Source organism: Pan troglodytes, chromosome 13 (assembly GCF_028858775.2).
Source record: "Pan troglodytes isolate AG18354 chromosome 13, NHGRI_mPanTro3-v2.0_pri, whole genome shotgun sequence".
In the NCBI taxonomy this organism is placed as follows: domain Eukaryota; kingdom Metazoa; phylum Chordata; class Mammalia; order Primates; family Hominidae; genus Pan; species Pan troglodytes.
Window position 1 is genome coordinate 73,909,041 of NC_072411.2, and position 24,478 is coordinate 73,933,518.

The following is a 24,478-nucleotide window of genomic DNA, read 5'->3' on the forward strand; positions in this document are numbered from 1 at the left end:
ATTGAGAACCACTGCTCTAGAACTATTCACTAATTTACAGAAAATACAACGAACAAAGGAACATGTTCACTACCACCACATAAATGCAGACTGTAGGAAATGACAGAAGAAACATTCCATAGCTGCAGAAAAATAATTTTTAATGAAGCTATGAAGAGGATTCTTCTTTTTTTTAAGGGGCCATGCTAATTTCTGTATCATTCCAATTTTATTATATGTGCTGCTGAGGCAAGCACAGGGACTCTCAATCTTAAAAGACCTAAGAGATATAACAATGAATCACAATATACATCCTTATTTGGATTCCAATTTAAACAAAGTAAAAAAAAAAGTTTTTTAATTTACAAGATAATCCGGGAAATGGAAATACCAATATAATACAAATGCTTGATGATATTAAGAAATCAATGTTTTTAGGAGGTTTTTTTGGTTGTTGTTAAGCATTATCTTTTAGAGATACACAGTGAGACACTTACAAATGAAATACATCATCTAGAATTTGCTTCAAAATAATCCAGAGGATGGAGAAGAGATGGAGGTATAAACGAAATAATTATTTTGGTAATGATTAAAAGTAGGTGATGAGTTCATAGAATTTACATTATTCTCTGTGTTATACGTGTTTGAAATATCACTAATAAAAATTTTGGCCAGGCACAGTGGCTCACATCTGTAATCCCAGCACTTTGGGAGGCTGAGGCAGGAGGATTGCTTGAGTCCAGGAGTTTAAGACCGACCTGGGCAACATAGGGAGACTCCACCTCTACAAAAAGTAAAAATAAAAAATTAGCTGGGCATGGTGGCACACACCTGTAATCCCAACAACTCAGGAGGCTGAGGTGGGAGGATTGCTTGAGCCCAGGAAGTAGAGGCTGTAATAAGCCATGATCATGCTACCGCACTCCAGCCTGGGCGACAGACCAGACTCTGTCTCAATAAATAATTAAATTAAAATAAAACTTTTAGAGGCAGGGCACAGTAGCTCACGCCTGTAATGCCAGCACTTTGGGAGGCTGAGGCAGGCAGATCACTTGAGCTCAGGAGTTCAAGAGCAGCTTAGGCAATATGGTGAAACCCCATCTCTACAAAAAATACAAAAATTAGCCAGGTGTGGTGGTATGCACCTGTAGTACCAACTACTTGGGAGGCTGAAGTGGGAGGACAGTTTAAGCCCAGGAGGCAGAGGTTGCAGTGAGCCAAGATTGTGCCACTGTACTCCAGCCTGGGTAACAGAGCCAGACCCTGTTTAAAAAAAAAATTTTTTTTAATAAAAATGTTAAAAGGAAAAATCAAAACAAAAAAGGTGGGAGCCAGGTGCAATGTCATGAACCTGTAGTCCCAGCTACTCAAAAGGATGAGGCATGAGGATCACTTGAGCCCAGGAGTTCAAGGCTGTAGTATGCAATGCTGGTGCCTGTGAATAGCCACTGCACTCCAGCCTGGGTAACAGAGTGAGACCCATTTCAAAACAAAACAAAACAAAACAAAACAAAACTTAACAAAAAGTGGGGGAAACTCATATGTTGGGTTTCTAGAACTTAATGAGTCCTATTATACTCAAGGTTATAAAATTAACCAGTGGTCAAAACTACACAGAAATTGCCTTCAGTGACCTTACAAAGCCAGCATATACTAGATCTTTCATAGCAAGCTTGCTACAAAGATTCCATACCATCTTGCTGCTCATTAGTAGTGAGTGTCCAAGTAACAGCATTATAAAAATGTGTCTCATATGCATACAGATCTGCAGACTGGTCTTCAATGAAGTATTTTCCTAGGAAACTAATCTTTCCTTGATTGTCCAATGTTATTTACTCTATATATTTCAAAATGTGTTAATTGATACAAGGATTTTCTATAGTGTATCTTTCATGCAATTTCTGTTTGAGGAAGAAAAAAACAGACTGACCAATAATTTTAAAAATAAAAAATAGGCTGATTATGGGTTTTCTTTAAAAAGGCATAACATATTGGTTTCTACAAAATAGCATCAAGACATAAAAAATACACCTACCCTGAAATACAGAATACGTAGCTTTAAAACAAATTTCATGCTCAGTAGTAAAACCTTCTATATTTATGAGAAGAGGCCAAAAACTTCTTCCTTAGCTAGCAAAGGTCACAAACTATCAGCTGGCAGACTGAATTTGGTCCAAAGATGTGTTTTCTTTAGCATGCAAAGTACTGTTTTTTAGTTGCATTAGTTGACATTAAGAAATCACAAGATTTCCCATAAATACTCAGTTTTTCTGGTTTATTTTGATAAACTGCAAGTGTGAACAACACTAGGTTTCTGGTCCCAAGTAGCACCAGCCCCTTGAAGACAAGCAGTCTTTCTCCTTCAGAAAAGCAACCAAACAGGGCTCATCAGTTATCTATCTACAGACCACACTGTCCTTGTGGATTTGAGACTCTTGTCACATAGGTTTCCAATTAAGTAGCCCTTTGTTTAAAATAGAAAGTCTATGGAATTTACTAAATATCTACATTTTGTCTGTCAGCATATTCAAAAAGGCAAATCATATATTCATGCAACTTTGGAGCCAGAAGGACCCTTAGAAAGGCAAACGTTAAGTGATCTTCCTCAAAGACATTCAGCAAATCAGTGAGTCTACTTAAAGACTCCTAACTCCTGCCTTCAATTTGGTGTTCTTCCATTACTGTATATCTCCTAACCCTTTCCCAATTTTAAAGCTATAGTTGAAAACCAGAAAGAGTATCTGGCATTAGTAAGTAGACCACTATTATAAGAAGCTATTGGGGTAATACTCAGCCATCCCTCAATACTCAGTTACCTTCAGATATATTCAGATATATCACGAGATATATATTCAGATGTATCATGAAAATACACAAAAGCACCAACAACTTAAAAATTAGTCAAAAATCAGCCTGTTATGGTGACACATGCCTGTAGTCCTAGCTACTCAGGAGGCCAGGGCAAGAAGATCGCTTGAGCCCACAAGTTCGAGGCTGCAATGAGCTGTGATTGTGCCACTGCATTTCAGCCTGGGTGAAAGAGTGAGACTCTATCTCTAAAAAATAAATAAATAAAAAATAAATCAACTGAGTACATTATTCAGCCTTAAAAAGGAATGAAATTCTGACATATGCTGTAATATAGATGTGCCTTGAAAACATTATGCTAAATGAAATAAGGCAGACACAAAAGGACAAATATTATATTGTTCCACCTATGTGAGATAGCTAAAATAGTAGCAATAAGTGGAGTACTGGTTATCAGGGGCTGGTTGGAGTGGAAGGAAAGAGAATGGGGAGTCATTATGTAATCGGTATGGGGTTTCAGTATGGAATGATAAAAACGTTCTGCAAATGGATACAACAATTTTTTTTTTTTGAGACGGAGTTTTGCTCTTGTTGCCCCAGCTGGAGTGCAATGGCACGATCTCGGCCCACTGCAACCTCCGCCTCCACCTCCTGGATTCAAGCAATTCTCCTGCTTCAGCCTCCTGAGTAGCTGGGATTACAGGTGCGTGCCACCACACCAGGCTAATTTTTGTATTTTTAGTAAAAACGGGGTTTCACCATGTTAGCCATGGCTGATTTTGAACTCCTAACCTCAGGTGATCCGCCCACCTAGGCCTCCCAAAGTGCTGGGATTACAGCCATGAGCCACTGCGCCTGGCCTTGGATATGATAATAGTTGCCTAACAATGTGAATGCACTTAAAGCCACTGAACTGTCCACTTAAAAATGATTAAAATGGTAAATGTTATGTTATGTATATTTTAACACGATAAAAAAAGTCACTTGAGGTTACCTAGGTGCATACATTTGTCAAAGCTCAGCAAATACACTTTTGAGATTTACATTTTCTTACTATGTGCAAGTCTTACATTTAAAGAAAAACACTCAAAGGCTGGGCATGGTGACTCACACCTGTAATCCCAGCACTTCGGGAGGCTGAGGCGGGTGGATCACTTGGTCAGTTGAACACTTGAGGTCAGGAGTTTGAGACCAGCCTGGCCAACATGGTGAAACCCCATCTCTACTAAAAATACAAAAAAAATTAGCCTGGCATAGTGGCACATGCCTGTAATCCCAGCTATTTGGGTGGCTGAAGTATGAGAATTGCTTGAACCTGCGAGGTGGAGGTTGCAGTGAGCCGAGATCGGGCCACTGCACTCCAGCCTGAGTAACAGAGACACATTCTGTCTCACAACAAACAACAACAACAAAAAACCCTCAAAACAAAAAACACTAGTAAATAATGTGCATGCTAAAATATTTAAGAACTATATCAATGTCTGCACTTTACTCTGAAATGTATAAAAAAAAAGATGGATTGATGGAAGGATAGAGGGATGGATGGATATATGAAAAAGCAAGAATAGTCAGATGTTAATAGTAGAATCTGGCCAGGTACAGTGGCTCACGCCTGTAATCCCAGCACTTGGGAAGGCCAAAGGGGGAGGATTGCTTAAGCCCAAAAGTTCAAGACCAGCCTAAGCAACATAGAAAGACCCTATCTCTACAAAAAATACCAAAATAAATAAAAATTAGCTGTGCATGAGGCAGGCGCCTGTGGTCCCAACTATTTGGGAGGCTGACGTAGGAGGATCATTTGAGCTCAGGAAGTCGAGGCTGCAGTAAGCCATGATCACACCACTGCATTCCAGCCTGGGCAACAGAGTGGGACCCTGTCTCAAAAATAATAATAATAAAAATAAAAATAAATAATAAAATAATAATAATAATAAATATAATCTCTGTGGTAGTCTAGGTGGTAGATATATGGGTGTTCACTATAAAATTCTTTCAACTTTCTTGAATGTTTGAAAATTTTCATAATAAAATGTTGGGAGGAATGAGAGAAAAATAGGCCACTTGACAGTCTCTCTGATACTCTCCTCTATTTTAAGCCCACAGTCATTATATACTTACTGCATTATAATGCAACAATATTTTTCTGAAAGCAAGAAATAGTCTGCAATGCTAACATAAAGCAAGCATGTTCCAGAATTTTATTTATTTATTTATTTATTTATTTATTTATTTATTTATTTATTTTAAGAAACAAGGTCTCAATCTGTCTCCCACCTGGAGAGCAATGGTGCAATCAGAGCTCACTGTAACCTAGAACTCCTGGGTTCAAGTGATCCTCCTGTCTCAGCCTCCTGAGTAGCTGGGACTACAGACAAGCACCAGGATGCTCGGTTAATTTTTAAATGTTTTTGTATAGACGGGGTTTTGCTATGTTACCCCGGTTGGTTTTGAACTCCTAGCCTCAGGAGATCCTCCTGCCTTGGCCTCCCAAAGTGCTGGGATCATAGGTGTGAACCACCATGCCTGGCTCCAGAATATTTTTAAGGCTCCTTTTCCCTTTATCCTGCCATGGATTCCTTTATTGCTAGAAGGGCCCAATCAAGACTTTAATAGAATATATGCAAACCACAAGCTACTAACTGTTGAGTGAAGAAACTACTGATTAGTTCACACTCTATTAGTTTTCCTTGTAATGGGGATAAGGAGGTACTTTCACTCTTTACCGTATTACCCCATTGTCTGACTTTTTAGAAAGAACATGTATTCATTTTATAACTTTGAAAAATATATTTTCTGAATTTGGTGTGTTTTTTAAAAATTTTCTACGAAGCCCCTTTTTAATTTAGTAAATAGGAACTAATAAAATGACAAAATATTAATATGTTAATTTTATAATTTTTAAAACAATCAAGATTTCTGCATAAAAGGTTCCTCTATATGCCTGTGTAACATAAAGGAAAACACTTGGGGAAAAAAGTAGAAGAAAAGAACACCAGTTTTCTACATCACAGGAGAACAGAACCTCCAGATAAAATTCTGACTAGGACTAAATATAGAAACTATGGTTCTAGAAGTTACAATTTCAAGTAAGCAACAGTCTAAATATTTTAGATTAGATCACACAATTATAGTCTCTGAGATCTGCATTAAATGCATAAAATCATTTTGCTTTTCATTATACACCAGAACTTCAAAGTTTAAGCCACAATCCCACAAATAATACTTGGCTAATGGCTTTTACTTTTAGACAACTGATTGTGCTATTTATAATATATAATGCTGTTTTGTATGTTACATGGCTTTCTACAGCAAGCACCCATATCCAAACACTCCTACTTATTTTACTCTCTATTGGGGGAAAGGAGATGGGGAACAAGAGAGAGGAACAGTTAACATCCTGGAAAACATGGGGGAAGGATTGCAGAGCACAAAAGAGCGTGTTTCAACCACTCCTAGACCAATTTTTCTCACACACTTAACCAAATCACTTGAACTTGTCTATACTAGCTCCACTCATTCAGACTTGGTCTTGAGTGGTTATAAGCAATATTATATGTTGCTATTTCACATAACATATCTATAGGACTCATCATCAGAAAACTATGATAGAACCAAGGAACACATTTTGGGGCAGGAAACAATGTACCAAGTAAGCTATTCTAATATTTCATCACTGCCCTGGGTTAAGGGTAGAAAACAGAAAGAGGGAGAAAAGAGAATATCTTTTTTCTTTTTCGTTAAGACAGAATCTCACATTTTGCCCCTCAGGCTGGAGTGCAGTGGCTCAGTTATAGCTCACTGCAGCCACAAACACTTGGGCTCAAACAATCCTCCTGCCTCATTCTCCCAAGTAGCTAAGGCTATAGGCACACACCATCACAACTGGCTAATTTTTTTCTTTAATTGTGTAGAGATGGGGTTTCACCATGTTGTCCAAGCTGGTCTCAAACTCCTGGCCTCACGCAATCCTCCCGCCTCAGCCTCCCAAAGTGCTGAGATTACAGGTGTGAGCCACTGTGCCCAGTAGAGAATATCTTTTTAAAAAGATGATTATAAGAAGAAAAATGCGCCGGGTGCGGTGGCTTATGCCTGCAATCCCAGCTCTTTGGGAGGCCGAGGCGGGCAGATCACAAGGTCAGGAGTTCGAGACAACAAGCCTGGCCAAATGGTGAAACCTCATCTCTACTAAAAACACAAAAATTAGCCAAGCGTGGTGGCATGCACCTATAATCCCAGCTACTTGGGAGGCTGAGGCAGGAGAATCACTTGAACCCGGAAGGCAGTGGTTGCAGTGAGCTGAGATCACACCACTGCACTCCAGCCTGGGTGTCAGAGTGAGACTCCGTCTCCGACAAAAAAAAAAAAAAGAAAAGAAAATGTCCTACTTTAACAATGCAACTCAGCCTAGGAGAACCACATGAAGCTTCAAAGAAGATACACTACTGAGATAGAATAGAGCAGATGGTCATAAAAGGAAACATTTGAAAATATATGGATATTCTGAAATCAGGTCTTAGACCAAATTACTAACAATAAATACTCTGATAATTTCTAAAAGAGCTAAATATATATGTTACCTTTAATAATTCTGATGAAGGACTTATGATAGGTATAATTAATTTTCATTTGCTTTATTGTCTAATCATTATTGAAAGAGCCTACGATTGAATGATCCACAGTGATTTATCAGTTGATATATTTTGAGAGAGTAGACCTAAAATGTATACAAGTTTCCCAATACCTGCCATTTATAAATGATATAAAATCTTTCCAAAACAAATATTTGTTGAACACATAGTAAATTTCACACACTGTGCAAGGTTCTATGGGACAATAAAACTGAATACAGTACTAATCCTGGACTCAAAGAACTTAGACACCAATCTTTCTACTTTATTACAATAGCTACCTAAATTGATTCTATTGCATGCGAGTCTTGTCCCATTCCAACCCACCATTTCTAAAATCTGTTTACATCTGTGGTAATGGAAATAATTTTTAGACTACTTACTGCCTAGTTTCTCAAAGTTTGTCACACAAGCACCTCAACAGGTAGGAGAAAGAGCCTAGGCCCTGGAGGCTTGGAGATGTAGACTGAAACTGCCATAACAAGCCAAAATTGTCTTTATCTAATTCATGCAACTATTACATTCACTCCATAATACAGCCATATATGATTTTAATACAAATAATGATTGCTTTTCTCCCCTGAGTTGAGTAAACTGACACTCTAGCAAGATGCCCCTTGTTATTTCTGTCTTTTCACACACCCATACACTACCAGGCTAAAAATACCTGCAAGACAGAGTCAAAAGCCTTCAGCCACTCCAACTACATCTCCCCCAGCAACAAAGCAATGCCACAGCCACATCAAAGTACTTGCAACACAACCCTCCTCCATTGCCATTCACTAATGTGAGCACATGCGCACACATACACACGCCCCTTAATGTTTCATGCCGTTCCTGTTCCCTTTCCTGGAATTCTCGTCCCTACTTATCCAACTACTAACAAGCTTGTACTCATCCTGCCAGATTTCACTCAAGCATTACCTCTTCTGTGATGCTGTCCTGACCACCCAAAACAGTTAACCATGCTTTCTTGGGTTCCCTCTATTCCTCTCATATAGCTATGACAGCACCTCATTTCAGAAGTGTTACTTTTTTCCTTTGTTTAGTCATTTTCTTTCTCACTAAGCTATTACCTTCTTTTGAAGGCCAAAAGCCTCATTTAATTTATGTTTGTATTTGTAAGGCCCAACAGTGCCTGACAAACAATGGCTGTTCAATTAATGTTTGCCAAATAAATAGAGAAATAAATTAATAAATATCACTCCCTAAACTCTCCCCTAATTTATTTTTCATCATAGTACTTACAGCTTTCTAACATACCATAATTCACTTTTTTATTATCTTTTTGTGGCTTTTTCACTGATATATTAATAATTCCAGCACCAAGAACAGTACCTGAGGCATAGCAGGCACTCAATACCTATTGAATGAATGGAAGAAATATACTTGGTTATTTGGAACTCGTTCTGCTCAGATTATTCAACATAAAATGTGGCTTTTCCCGTGAAATATTTTTTCGAAAAAAAGAAATGCCTGTATCCTTGATAATCGCAGTAAATAACATCATTTTTATAAACTTTGAATAAAATATATAGTTTAATTATACAACTAGTATATACCAATTTTTAAAGGCTGGGCATGGTAGCTCATACCTCTAATCCCAGCAGTTTGGGAGGCCGAGGCAGGCAGATCACTTGAGGTCAGGAGTTCGAGATCAGCCTGGCCAACATGGTGAAACCCTCTCTCTCCTAAAAATACAAAAATCAGCCAGGTGTGGTGGCACATATCTGTAATCCCAGCTACTTGGGAGACTGAGGCAGGAGAATCACTTGAACCCAGGAGGTGGAGGTTGCAGTGAGCTGAGATCATGCCACTGTACTCCAGCCTGGCCAACAGAGCAAGGCTCCATCTCAAAAAATATATATATTATATACATATATATAAAATATTTTTTTAATGTAGACCAAAACAAAACAAAACATGGATCTCCAGTTAGTGTGGTTTAAAAATTATTGGCTCAGAATTTGACCTATAAAGTGGAATACTTGCCTGGCATCCTCATATTTTTCAACATAAAGCTTCAATTATTTTTCCAAACAAAATTTTTTTTTAATACATTTTTCTGAGATGGAGTCTCACTCTGTTGCCCAGGCTAGAGTGCAGTGGCGTGATCTCAGCTCACTGCAAGCTCTGCCTCCTGGGTTCATGTCATTCTCCTATCTCAGGCTCCCATGTAGCCTGGACTACAGGCGCCCGTCACCATGTCTGGCTAATTTTTGTATTTTTTTAGTAGAGATGGGGTTTCACCATGTTAGCCGGGATGGTCTCGATCTCCTGACCTCGTGATCCACCCACTTGGCCTCCCAAAGTGCTGGGATTACAGGCGTGAGCCACCGCGCCCGGCCTGAATACATTTTTCATAATGATTTATGTATCCCAAAAATATAATAATAATATATTTATTTTAAAAACATATTTTCTAATTACTAATGAGCAACTTGGTAATTACTAATTACACGTTTACTAATATTAAAATTCTAGATACCCATAGGTAAGTTTGTGGGTTTTTTTATTTTTATTTTTTTTTGAGACAGAGTTTCGCTCTTGTTGCCCAGGCTGAAGTGCAGCAGCTCGATCTCGGCGCACCGCAACCTCCACCTCCCGGATTCAAGCGATTCTCCTCCCTCAGCCTCCCGAGTAGCTGGGGATTACAGGCATGGGCCACCATGCCCAGCTAATTTTGTATTTTTAGTAGAGACAGGGTTTCTCCATGTTGGTCAGGCTGGTCTCAAACTCCCGACCTCAGGTGATCCGCCCGCCTCAGCCTCCCAAAGCGCTGGGATTACAGGCATGAGCCACCGTGCCCAGCTGGTTTTTAAAATTTTTAACAATATATTCCAGAATATTAGTTTTCAGAAAATGCATGAAGATACTTACCCATCCTTGGTTTGATCAGCTACTCCTGCCAAGAGCTGCACGATCTTTGGGTTACTATTTGGATCATTATACAGTCCAAGATAGCGCTGAACAAAGTCTTCTGGGGTCATGTAATGCTCTCCATCAACCTCAGTACTGGCATACTAAAAAAATAAATAAATAATGCATACTGAAAAATTATCCAATATCATTTTATATCCAATAAATGTTTTGTGAAAAGGTAAATTAAAGGCCAGTATTAAAATCAAAATAAAGATAATAAATGCAGAATTTTTCTCTGGATACCGAAAAATCAAATATTCAGAGCCTGATTTAAAAACATTTTATAGTACTAATACATGCACAACATGTAGGAACCTTGAAAACATTATGATAAATGAAAGAAGACAGACACTAAAGGCCATATATTATGTGATACTATTAAGTGGCATGTCCACAATAGGCAAGACCATAGAATCAGAAAGCAGAATATTGGTTGCCAGGAGCTGAAAGGAGAGGGGGAATGGGAGTTAACTGCTTACTGGGTATCAGATTTCTCTTTGGGGATGATGAAAATGTTCTGGAATTAGATAGTGGTAACATCATACAACATGGTAAATATACTTTTTAAAAAAACACTGAACTGTATACGTTAAAATGGTGAATTTTACGTTATGTGAATTTTATCTCAATTAAAAATACATATATTGGTAAGATAAAAGATATGAAAAGACTAAGAAAAGTGAAAGGGCAGCCAGGACCTTAAAGTGACTCCCAGAGGCTTCCTGTCTACAAGAGCACCAGGGAGACACGTAATCTGCCAAACCTTAGAAGTGAAATGAATGAGAAAAGAATAACAAACAAGACCTTTCATCATTCCAAGTTCCAGTAGCCGGAAATAGGAAATAAATTAAAATATTCTTTGACATCAGTAATTTTTTACATCAATAATTTTTTTAAATAAAATAATAATAATACCTGTATCAAAGAAACTTATTAATTTAAGGGCTTTATATACTATGGGATGACCAAACATGAACAACCAAAGCCCTTCTCCTTGAGTTGCATCAGATTGATTGTTACTTCAGTCAACCAACAAAGCAGTAAGATCAGAACTGAAGAATACAAGGGCTCACAAAATGTCAAGCATGAAAAATTGAAGCGAACATCTACACTAGGGCCTGGCCCATCATCGTTAAATTGCAGAACATCCAAATGAAGTGAAAATTCTACAAGTTTTCAGAGAGAAACACCAGGTCACATATAAAGAATCATGAATTAAGGGCATCATGCTCCTCAACAGTCCTGCTTTTTTTTCCCTCAGCACCTCTTTCTAACATACTTTATATTCTACTTCTTATGTTTATTGTCTATCTCCCAATTAGAATGTGTCACAAGGGAAAGAATCTTTGTCTAATTTGTTTACTAATATATCCCAAACACCAAGAATGATGCCTGGCTTATAGTAGGCACTCAGTAAATATTTGGCAAATGAATGAATTGGTAATAGGTACACAAATAACTAGGCAAATCAAAAGTTTGGTAATTTTTAACTATGAGAAATTACTTTTGTTGTACAAAAATAGAAAATATCATAATCCATGACTTGGCTCAAAATAAACAGTATTTATAGTCATAATAATATAGACATCAAATGTTAATTTAATAAAAATTATAAATAGGACAGGTGCAGTGGCTCACACCTGTAATTCCAGCACTTGGGGAGGCCAAGGCGGGCAATTGCTTGAGCCCAGGAGTTCAAGACCAGCCTGGGCAACATGGCAAAACCCCGTCTCTACAAAAATACACAAATTAGCTGGGCATGATGTCACGTGCCTATAGTCCTAACTACTCAGGAGGCTGAGCTGGGAGGATTGCTTGAGCCTGGGAGGTGGAGGTTGCAGTGAGCAGTGATCATGCCACTGTACTCCAGCCTGGGCAACACAGCAAGACCCTGTTTCAAAAAAAAAATAAAATTATAAATATACTGACAGGAATGTGAGAGGAAGTAGTACAAGGAAGCTAAGACCTCAGCTACTATAACAGAAAGTCAAAAATGTCTAGAAATATCAATATAGAAATGTGAAGGGAAATACCAAATGAAATAGCTAAAAGAGTTACAAGTGGTTGCTTCTGGGAAACAAGACAGGGAAGAAGAATCAGGGCAAATGATTGTTGGTTTGCTTTCTGGTCAAGTATTGCAAACATCTCCATTTGTGGATCTGACTAAACAAAGCCACCTATTCTTTCAATAAGAAAAGAGTTAGGCCAGGCACAGTGGCTCACACCTGTAATCCCAGTATTTGGGAGGCCAAGGCAGGAGGATCCCTTGAGCTCAGGAGTTCCAGCCTGGGCAACATGGAGAGACCAGGTCTCTACAAAAAATTAGAAAAGTAGCTGGGCATGGTGGTGCACACCTGTACTCCCAGCTATGCAGGATGCTGAGGAGGGAGGATCACTGGAACTTGGGAGGTCGAGACTACAGTGAGCCATGATTGTGCCACCACACTCCAGTCTGAGTGACAGAGCAAGACCCTGTCCAAAAGAACAAAAAACAAACAAAAAAAGCCACAGAGACTACCACCACAAGTGCTATATCAGCCTGCATAAGAAGTAACCCAGTGGCCAGGCGCAGTGGCTCACGCCTGTAATCCCAACACTTTGGGATGCCAAGGCGGCCAGATCACTTGAAGTCAAGAGTTCGAGACCAGCCTGAACAACATGGTAAAATGCCATCTCTACTAAAAATACAAAAATTATCCAAGCATGGTGGCATGCGCCTTTAGTCGCATCTACTTGGGAGACTGAGAGGAATGGGAGAATCACTTGAATTTGTATTTTTAGTAGAGACGGGTTTCACCGTGTTAGGCCAGGATAGTCTCGATCTCCTGACCTCGTGATCCACCTGCCTCGGCCTCCCAAAGTGCCGGGATTACAGGTGTGAGCCACCGTGCCGGGCCCTCACCTGTATCTTTGTAATAGCCACTTCCTAGTTTCCCTGTCCCAAGTTAGTTCCTCTCTCCTCCACTCACCTTCCATGTTGCCATCAGGAATAGCACAGATCAGATTATGTCTCTCCTTTCTTCTAAAACTTTTAATATTGTTCCATGGCTTGCAGAATAAAGTTCAGACTCTTCTGTTTAGCATTCAAAGCATTTGAGAGGTGGGAGAATCACTTGAACCTGGGAGGCGGAGGTTGCAGTGAGCCAAGATTGCACCACTGCGCTCCAGCTTGGGAGACAAAGCAAGACCCTGTCTCAAAAAAAAAAAAAAAAAAAAAAAAAAGTAGCCCAGGGGTTGCTTGATGACTTGTGCTATAGAACAAAAATAAAAAGACGTAGCCCAATGTGGACTTTTTTTTAACTAATTGGTGCTACCAAAAGCATTCAAGAAATATCACCCCAAAATAAAGTCATGACTATAAAAGCCATTCTTGAAGGGGTTTTGGGTTTAAACCTTGGCTCTACCACTAACCCTTTGTGAGTCCCTAGACAAGTTTATTGTCCTCCCAGGCCTCTAGATATTTCACACACTTACACAATGAAGACAAAATAATCTTTGAAATTTCAAAACAATAAATATATAAACACAGGATAAAGAAAACAATAAGTTTCAAAACAATAAGTATATAAACATAGGATAAAGAAAAAGCAAACTGTAAGGTATTTACACTAATAGTAAGTAGATTCCATCAATTCCTGTCAATTGCTTTTCTTCCTCATTCTTAATATGTACGAGATAATTGGACATGTTCCACCAAGATCACAAAACCACTAGAGTTAAGAATAGGCAGGAGTGAGGAAAGGCACAATATGAGGAAGACCGCTGCAACTGGAAAGAAGGATGGATACAAGGAAGTCTAAAAACAGAATGTAAGGAGACTGACAAGTTAGTTACTAGTCAATTACTAGTTCCTGTTACCAGTTCCGTCCACCAGTAACTAGAATATGGGTTGCAAACAATGGTATGAGAAATATACTATGGGAACCAAAAAGGAGTGATTCATTCTCAGGACTGGTGGGATGGGGCCAGGGAACGGAGGGAGAAAGGCAACACTTGGAATGGACCTTAAAAGTTAAATCCAATTTCAATTGCAAGTGGAGAGAATGGGTATTTCAAGCTAAAAACAAAAACAAAACAAAACAAAAACACAAAAATCTAATGTGAACAAAGTTGAAACAAAAAATACCCCCCTTTTTTTTTCTTTTCTGGGAGAAGGCTTAGTTGGAGAGAGAAATGGTAATAAAGAGAGCGTATACTAATACATGTAGTAGAAAAGGCAATTTGAAACCAAATGGTAGAAGACTTTGAATGCTAAACAGAAGAGTCTGAACTTTATTCTGCGAGCTGTGGGATACTACTAAAAGTTTAAGAAGAAAGGAGAGACATACCTGATCTGTGCTATCCTTGATGGCAACATAAAAGGTGAGTGGAGGAGAGAGGAACTAACTTCGAAGAGGGAGACTGGTAAGTGGCTATTACAAAGATACAGGGGAGGGCCGGATGCAGTGGCTCACACCTGTAATCCCAGCACTTTGGGAGGCTGAGGCAGGCAGATCACAAGGTCAGGAGATCGAGGCCATCCTGGCTAACACGGTGAAACCCCATCTCTACTAAAAATACAAAAAATTAGCTAGGTGTGGTGGCACGCACCTGTAGACCCAAGTACTGGTGAGGCTGAGGCAAGAGAATTGCTTGAACCTGGGAGGCGGAGGTTGCAGTGACCCAAGACAGCACCACTGCACTCCAGCCTGTGCGACAGAGCAAGACTCCATCTCAAAAAAATAAATAAATAAAAGATACAGGTGAAACAGCTTGAGGCCTGAACCAACACAGTGGGCATGAAAAAGAAGACAGTGGGTACTTTTACCTATTGCTAATGGTTTTTTATTATTTTAATAGTATTACATTCATACCATTCAAAATTCAGAAGGTACCAAAGAATATACAGTGAAAAGTCTTCCTCCTACTTCTGTTCCCAGTCACTCAATTACCCACCCCAGAGGCAATCGATTTCTTATGTATCCTTCTAGAGATGTTTTATCCATAAACAAGTAAATTATATATATAATGTTAATATATATACACCCAAATATATGTGTGTATATATGAAATTCTTACCATTTCTCTTTTTTATATAAATGATAGCATACTATTTATACCGTCCTATACATCTTGCTTTTGTCGAATTCAGTCCTTTTGAAAAGAAATTTAGCAATATATAGGTACATACACACAAGTATACATTATATATAATCATAAAAATGCTCGAATCCTGGCCAGGCGCGGTGGCTCAAGCCTGTAATCCCAGCACTTTGGGAGGCTGAGGTAGGGGGATCACCTGAGGTCCGGGAGTTCGAGACCAGCCTGACCAACATGGAGAAACCCCGTCTCTACTAAAAATACAAAATTAGACGGGTGTGGTGGCGCATGCCTATAATCCCAGCTACTCGGAAGGCTGAGGCAGGACAGTCGCTTGAACCCGGGAGGCGGAGGTTGCGGTGAGCCGAGATCGCACCATTACACTCCAGCCTGGGAAACAAGAGTAAAATTCTGTCTCAAAAAAATAATAATAATTAGTTGGGCGTGGTGGCAGGTGCCTGTAATCCCAGCTACTCGGGAGGCTGAGACAAGAGAACCTCTTGAACCCAGGAGGCAGAGGTTGCAGTGAGCCGAGATTGCACCAATGCACTCCAGCCTGGGTGACAAGAGCAGAACTCCATCTCAAATTTAAAAAAAGAAAAAAGAAAATACTAGAAATGGGATTATGGTGATCTTTGTTCTCGCTCTTCACAACTGCTTGTGTTGCTTCTTTGTTTCATTAACAGATGATAAAAGAGGGGGGAGCACATGAAAACATTTCAGAGATTTTGTATTAAGAAAATTTGGCAACAATTGTTCTTTTTGCCACAGAGGTGTCTATTCTCTAATATCTGAATTTGACCTCCAGGACTACAACCACTAAATAAAAAACACAAACACACAATACAAGCGCTCTGTATGGCATCTACTTCATAGAATACTATGCAGCCATAAAAAAGACTGAAATCATGTCCTTTGCAACAATGTGGATGCAGCTAGAGGCCATTATCCTAAGCAGAATTAATGCAGAAACAGAAAATCAAATATCACATGTTCTCTTTTAAAAGTGGGAATTAAATATTGGGTATGAGGCAGGAGAACAGGGTCTGGAGGCCGTTTCACACCAACTTCCTAGAACTAAATTGAAAGGAAAACCCTAACTTTCCACACCTAAGTAACAAAAGGACCTGAGGCTACTCCCTTTGCAAACCCCCTTTTTTCCACGGCAGATGGGAAATTGGCTGTTCGCAATCAGATTGACTGCAGGCAGACTCTTCGTTTGCATAGAAGTACAACGTTGTAACTTTCCCTTAGCCTCTGATTGGTTGCTTTCTGCAACCAATCAGATGTTTGTACGGGAGTGTGACCTTTATAACTTCACTTCAGCCTCTGATAGGTTGCTTTCCGCAACCAATCAGACCAATTGCGGGCCACCACTTCATTTACATGAGGTAAGCACCAAGTGGCCAATGGGGAAGCTCTAGGAAGTATTTGGACCCGAGAAGTTTCTGTATCCAGGCCCTTAATCTGCTGCTCATTGGCTCCCACACTGTGGAGTGTACTTTCATTTTCAATAAATTCCTGCTTTCGTTCTTTCATTGCTTCATTCTTTCCTTGCTTTGCTGGGCGTTTTGTCCAACTCTGTTCAAAATGCCAAGAACCTGGACAACTTGCAGTCAAGACCCTCTACCTGTTACAGGTACACATGGGCATAAAGACAGGAACAATAGATACTGGGGACTATTAGAGCGGGGAGAGAGAGAAAGGGCAAGGGGTGAAAAAAATTCCTGTTTGGTACCATGTTCACTATCTGGATGACAGGATCAACAGAAGTCCAAACCTCAGCATCACACAACATACCTTTGTAAGAAACCTGCACATGGGGGCCGGGCGCGGTGGCTCACGCCTGTAATCTCAGCACTTTGGGAGGCGGAGACGGGTGGATCACGAGGTCAGGAGATCGAGACCATCCTGGCTAACATGGTGAAACCCCGTCTCTACTACAAATACAAAAAATTAGCTGGGTGTGGTGGCGGGCGCCTGTAGTCCCCGCTACTCGGGAGGCTGAGGCAAGAGAATGGTGTTAACCCGGGCGGCAGAGCTTGCAGTGAGCCAAGATTGCGCCACTGCACCACAGCCTGGGCGAGCGCAAGACTCTGTCTCAAAAAAAAAAAAAAAAAAGAAACCTGCACATGGGCCTTTTGAATCTAACATTTAAAAATTTTTAAAGTATACTGTATATATGGAATCGCCAAGATGTCAACATTCTTGACTTTAAAACTATCAGGAAATAGAGCAGCCTTAGCACAAACCACAAAGGAACAGTGGCTAACAAAGAAAACAAATGCTTTAGTTGACATGTACTGAAACAGGCTTTGCCAGTATCTGGGGTTATAAATGATGCCAAAGAACCACTTACCCTGAGGTATTTTGCCAGTGTTTTCTCCAGCTCTCCTACTCTATTTTAACTTAATTTTAACTGAAAGATAGAGTGTGTAGCTTAGAGGAAAAAAGCATAAGTCTTCTCCCATCCATAAGAAGTCAGTACTTGACTTCTACAGGAGACAGTTAACTAATTAACTCATTAAATTAGAGACAATTACTTGGCAATGTCTGTAAGCCTATTGCCTGAACAACACAACCAAAGAGGGAGTTTAGATCTGAAACTAGAATCTATCTCCCACAGTCAGTCAAAAATGCTAAAATATTTCAGGTATTATGCTAACAAAGAAAAGCTGGTACCTCAAAAATTTTTGGTGATATATTTAAATCAGGGGTTTGGGTTTTTTTTTTTGGGAGAGGGGGGAACTCAAGTGATCCTCCCACCTCAGCCTCCTGAGTAGCTGGGACCACAGGTACGTGCCACCATGCTCAGCTAAGTTTTTCAGTTTTTATTTTTTTGTAAAGATGGGGGTCCCACTAGGTTGCCCACACACACACACATACACACTTAGTATAGCAAGCAATTTAATAGTTTCATAATATAATTTTCATTTTGTTCCTGTGTTTTCAAAGGATGAACTAAAATGACTTTAGATGAAATTACCCAAGTATGTCTATACTCCAAGTAACTTTAGAGTTTATCATTTGCCATTTCAAAGATATCTCTTAAGCAGTTGTATATCCCTCTGGGGCAAGAAGTCAAGGACACATGGAAGACATTGACATAAAGTAGCTGACAGTATCTGAAATGTATCTGAAATAGCTGGTCCATTTTCTTGATTAAACTTTTTCCAAGCCCAACTCAAGTATTTGAAATGTAAAAGAACATACAGCTTTGACATTTCCAGAAATATTTAAATTTACATTGAGTACAGTTAGCATGTGCTCAGGAAAGCCTTAACATTCTAAAGCTTAAGAAATAAAATAGATCTCATGAGATTAGAATCCTCATACATTTAATCAAAATTATTGTCTATAAAAGATGGCAGGGTTTCACATACAGATGTGTATCATAATTACACTGAACTATCTCTAGCTCCAAATGAGAAGATCATGCCATTTAAAAATGTTTTGCCTACCAAGCCAACAGATCAACATACCAAGGCTTCAACTGACTGGAATAAACTGGATAGGAATAACTCCTTTGCAATTTACCAAATTTAACCTTAAGTGACCTTTAGGATGTATGCAACCGGCTGGGCACGGTGGCTCACACCTGTAATCCCAGCACTTTGGGAGGCCGAGGCGGGTGGATCACGAGCTCAGGAGTTTGAGACCAGCCTGGCCAACATAGCGAAACCCCATCTCTACTAAAAATACAAAAATTAGCCAGGCCTGATGGTGGGTGCCTTCAATCCCAGCTACTCGAGAGGCGGAGGCAGGAGAATCACTTGAACCCAGGAGGCGGAGGTTGCAGTAAGCCGAGATCGTGCCACTCACTGCACTCCAGCCTGGGCGACCAGAAGAAGACTCCATCCCAGGAAAAAAAAAAAAAAAAAAAGGATGTATGCAACCTATATTATTATATTAACTACACATTACAAAGACTGACACACAACCCTAAATTTCCACTAAGAAAAAAAGGTTAACTTAAAATTCAATGATTTGAATGAGCATAAAGCCCACTCTAAATGATACAAATTACTTGTTTAAATAGTTTAAGTTCATAAACAGATCCTTTGATGTTTTATATCTCTAAAAGATATTCCAGAGACTATAAAGAAAAATTCTGATGTGTTGTGACTAGAAAACTGGTTACTTTTAAAAAATTATATGGTGTATCAAGATTAAGGATTTTTGAAGTATGCACATCAAAACTAAGGCAATATATCTAGAAACACTGCTTTTTAAGCCAAAAATCTGCTGAGCTCAAATCTTTCAGGTTATTTTGCATTCATTTTGAAACTGTGTGCCAGGCACTATGCCTGGTGCCTGGTACTGGGGATGCAGAGATCAACAAGACACAGTGCCTGCTGTCAAGTAGCTCAGAGATGATGGCACGACGGACACTAAAACTGGGTCAGAAAACTTGGGTTCTAAACTCCTGTGCCATTAACTCAAGAATTTTTGGGCAAAACATGCAGATTCTTGGAGTCTCTTCTTTAACAAGGGTTTGCAGAAAAATTGCTGTCCTATTGTGAGGCAAAAATGACACCTTGAACACCAAAGTACTTCAAAATTGTAAAATATAACTTGAAATAGTTACTGTAAAATGCTTAGAAACAGAAAAGCATAGGATCCCTATTTCCCTCCTTGCTTAGTGAATTCTTCTGCTTTTGCCCAAACATGAAGAAATTATTGTTCTAACCTTTCATCTCTCTCCAAGCCAGAGTTTCCCTGGGTTGGCTTCCAGTATTCCTGGGCTTACCACGAGATCGGTCCTGACTGGTCTAGGCAGCTTTATCTCTGTCTAACCAACATGTGGCTGTAATATGAGTCAAAACAAACTGTTCCTCCATGACTTTGTTCCAACTGAGATGAACTGACATTTTCAGATCTTAACTTCCTTTCAATTTCAGTAATTCAAATGACAATGTCATGAAGTTTAGTAACTACAAATATCTCATAGAGCATTTCCCACATAGAAAAATGAATTATTTGAACAATAAAAGAGGACAATATGTACCAAGGCAAGTACTGAGTATATGAAGCTAGTTCTCTTACCGTCCTTCACTATTATGGCTCTTACTTCCAACAGAAGCCAAATTTAGTCAGGAATGCATGCCCTTTCACTACACAAGCACTCTGCATAAGGAGCAAAGACCACAGCAGATCTGACACACAAACCCTGTTAAACAGTACAATGTGTAATTTGCCTTATTATGTTAGTTCAATTAGAATAAAAGAGCATTCTATCATAAATAATACTTTATAAGAAAAAAATTATTTTAAATACATATGGCCAGTTTGATTTTTTAACAACTTTATTAAGCCATATTAATTTTTAAAAACAGGGATTTTAATTAGTAATGTAAAATTTTTCCAATGTTACTCAAATCAACTACATGAGCATTAGGGAAAAGCAGTTGTATAAATCTAATTTTGATTACCACTTTCAGTTGCATATTTTGGATATACTAGAAACAAAACCTTTTACTGATTTTGCTGAAAAAAATTATTCAGTGCTCTGCCTTCCTAACTCAGATTGCTTCCATGAATACTATGTGCTTATTTTTGTTGTTGTTTTAATATATTTTCACTGTCCACTATAGTAAGCCCTACTGTCAGCTACTGAATGATGCAATTTCTAACACAGCAAGGAGGTAAAGACCCTTATTAATCAATGAAATCAATTGAAGCTACCATAATAAAGAAGATCTACCAAAACAATTTTCCACTCAAAATAACCAAAAACCTTGGAAATAAAATAATGACCCAAAGAACCCAATAACTGGAACTAGAATGCTTCCCAAGGCAGATTAAGTTGAATAATTAATTTGCATCATTCCTTAAATAAATACTTTAGTCTCTTAGTCTAAGTAACCATGGGAACATACAAGAAGCATATATATGTATAAGCTTGGGCAAATCATGTCACTTTGACAATCAAGGTGCTGCTCCTAGGGGGATGGAATGCCTTAATGTTGATAAGCCTTGATTAAATACCAAGATTTTTACCAAAGAGAAATAAGGACCTTTAACATAGCAGGGTGCAGAAAGTATTAAAAGATCTAAGAAACAGATCAACCAAATGCAATGTATGAATCTAGCTTGGATCCTGCTTTTTAACAAAGCTACTTAAAAATATATGAAACAATCAGAGAACTTCGACACTCAAAAGAAATTGATGATAAGACTTTTTTTAGGTGTGATAATGGTGTTATGATTTGGTTAGTTTTTCAGAGTCTTTATCTTTAGGAGCTACATACTGAACTATTTATGGATACTGCAAGATGATGTCTGAGAACTGCTTCAAAATAAGCCACTGTGGCTGTAATACAGATGAAGCAAGGTTAGCCATGATAATTGGTGACACTGGAATGACAGATATATGGTGATTCATTATACCATTTTCTCTTTTTTTGTATGAATTTTAAAGTTTATTAATTCAGTTAGAATTACAACAAACCTTTTTAAAAAATAATTTCAAATCATATTTTATTTTTTTGAGATGGAGCCTCCCTCTGTCACCCAGGCTGGAGTGCAGTGGCGTGACCTTGGCTCACTGCAACCTCCACCTCCCAGGTTCAAGTGATTCTCCTGCCTCAGTCTCCCTAGTAGCTGGGATTACAGGCATGCGCCACCACGCTAATTTTTGTATTTTTAGTAGAGGCGGGGTTTTACCATGTTGGCCAGGCTGGCCTCGAACTCCTGACCTCAAGTGAGCCACCCACCTCAGCCTTCGAAAGTGCTGGGATTACAGGCATGAGCCTCAATTCATATTTTAGATTAAGAGGGTACACGTGTGGGTTTGTTACAAGGGAATACTGTGTGATGCTGAGGTTTGGGGTACAAATGATCCCATCAGCCAGAGAGTTTGCATAGTTCCCAATAGTTTTTCCACCCTGTTCCCCTCCTTCCTTTCTCCCTCTAGTCATCCATGGTATCCATCATTATTCTATTTTCTCTAGATTTGTATATGTTTGAAATTTTTCATAACAAAGTTATTTAAAGGGCTACAGAAAAATAATGAAACAATTCTTTACACACTAACATACCTGTATCTCCAAATAATATTAAGTAAAAAAGGCAAATTGTATTAAAATATATAAAGCAAGGCTCCTCCGTTTACTGTATATCCTTGAACAAGCTACTTAACCTTTCTGGGGCTTAGTTTCCTCATCTGTAAAATGGGAATACTAATCGTTCCTACCTTATAGAGTTGTTCTGAGGATTAAATATGATGATTTATATAAAACACTTAAAATAGTGCCTGATACATAACAGTGACACAGTAAGCATTAGCTATTATTATTTATGTTTTTTAAAACCACAAAACCCCATATTTTCTTTGTTGTTGTTGTTGTTGTTGAGACGGAGTCTCACTCAGCCACCCAGGCTGGAGTGGAGTGGTGTGATCTCAGCTCACTGCAACCACCATCTCCCAGGTTCAAGCAATTCTCCCGTCTCAGCCTCCCGAGCAGTTGAGATTACAGGCATCCGCCATCATGCCTGGCTAATTTTTGTATTTTAGTAGAGATGGGGTTTCACCATGTGGGCCAGGCTGGTCTTGAACTCCTAACCTCAGGTGATTCAGCCGCCTCGGCCTCCCAAAGTGCTAGGATTACAGGCCATCGCGCCCGGCCAAAACCCCATATTTTCTGTGTAAATGTATGGGGAAAGATCAGAAAGAAACACGACCAAGAACAGTGGTTACCTCTTAGGTGGCAGGGAATTATTGGCTTTTGGGGTAGAGCTCAGGAAGGACTTCAAGCCTTCAGAAGTATTGGCTTTTGGGGTAGAGCTCAGGAAGGACTTCAAGCCTTCAGCTTTATACAGAATGTTCTATTTTTTAAAAAAGTATTAATGTAGGGATGTGTAATTTAAGCAGCTCTAGGCTATGAGTCCTTTAAAAACAGGGATACCTTATTCATCCTCATACCTCTAGCACCTTGCACAGTACCTGGCTCTTTGTAGGACAATCAATAGCAATCTGTGTTGAACAGATCTGCTGAAAATAATGAGCCATGGGATGGGAGGGGTAGGGTAAGGACAGAAAAGAAGATGGGGAGAGGAAGACCACCATAAGAAAAAGACTAGAAAGAAGACTGAGAGAAAAAATTTTTCTGAAGAAAAAATGAGGTGAGTATACATTTCTTCTTCAGGGGTCCTAATTTTGGTTATTTTTTGTCATTTCACTTAAGGTATTTTTGCAGATAGTATGACAGCTGCACTGGAATGTTCTAGAAAGCTACCAAATACAGCAGTGTTGACTTGGAGGCACAGAATCTCTTGCCATCTCTGTCTCCCAGCCTCCCTGAGTCACCCCTAGGCTTCCAGGTTTTCCAATCCCTTATATGCTATACATAAACAGTTCTTGGTTTTAATGTGCCTAGCTTTGCTTCCCCCCTTCTGGTAACTGCATGCTAATTTTTCTTGAACATACGCACCTCCCTCACCCTCAATTTACACAGGTCATTCAAATGGGGCTGACTCAACTGAACAGTTCCAGAGGTGAGCATGTGAACCAGATCTGGCCAATGAGAACACTGCCTCCTTCTAGTACATGGGTTTTCTTGGGGTATTAGGGAGGACAATAATTCCTAGACTTAACCTAGAAATTGGAGAAACAGTACCTTTTCTCTGCTGAATGGGTAGGATTTTAATCTGGGGATGCTCCACATGGCAAAGCCTGTTTGAGAATGAAGCTAGCACAACAGAAACCAAAACTAAGAGATGAAAGGTGCATGATCCCTGGTGACAGCAGTTAAGCTCCTGATCCACTCATGGCTAGAGCTAGTACATTCTAAGCCTACGCATGTTTAACCAAAATTCCTGTCACTGAAGACTGAAATAGTACTGACTAAGATATTTTCAAAATGTGTGTTTCTTCCAGTTCTAGAAACCCAACGCTGGCCATAGCAATGGTTTCAGTGGAAGATGCTTTCAGAAATTTCCACAGTACTAAGTAAGAGAAATCTGCACAGAACAGGGAGGTGGTGATTTTTAAAAAGAAAGTTACGCACACAAAAAAAAATACGTATTTTTTCAAGTCTGTGTCTTGGGATTTCAGAGCCTAT

At 39.2% G+C, this 24,478-nt stretch overlaps 1 protein-coding gene and 1 non-coding gene across 6 annotated transcripts in view; both read right to left on the minus strand.

Moving 5' to 3' along the window:
• Window positions 1-24,478, minus strand: part of SLC25A12 (solute carrier family 25 member 12) — a 223,182-nt gene that overhangs the window by 73,200 nt on the left and 125,504 nt on the right. For all 5 annotated transcript variants that reach the window (XM_009443763.4, XM_009443761.5, XM_003949917.6 and 2 more), the window contains exon 3: window positions 10,296-10,438. In XM_009443763.4, coding sequence (XP_009442038.1) covers window positions 10,296-10,438 — 143 coding nt within the window. The remainder of the gene's footprint in view (window positions 1-10,295; window positions 10,439-24,478) is intronic.
• LOC112208462 (U6 spliceosomal RNA) lies at window positions 132-236 on the minus strand. Its single transcript, XR_002942944.1, has one exon. It is a non-coding gene; the product is annotated as a U6 spliceosomal RNA (small nuclear RNA).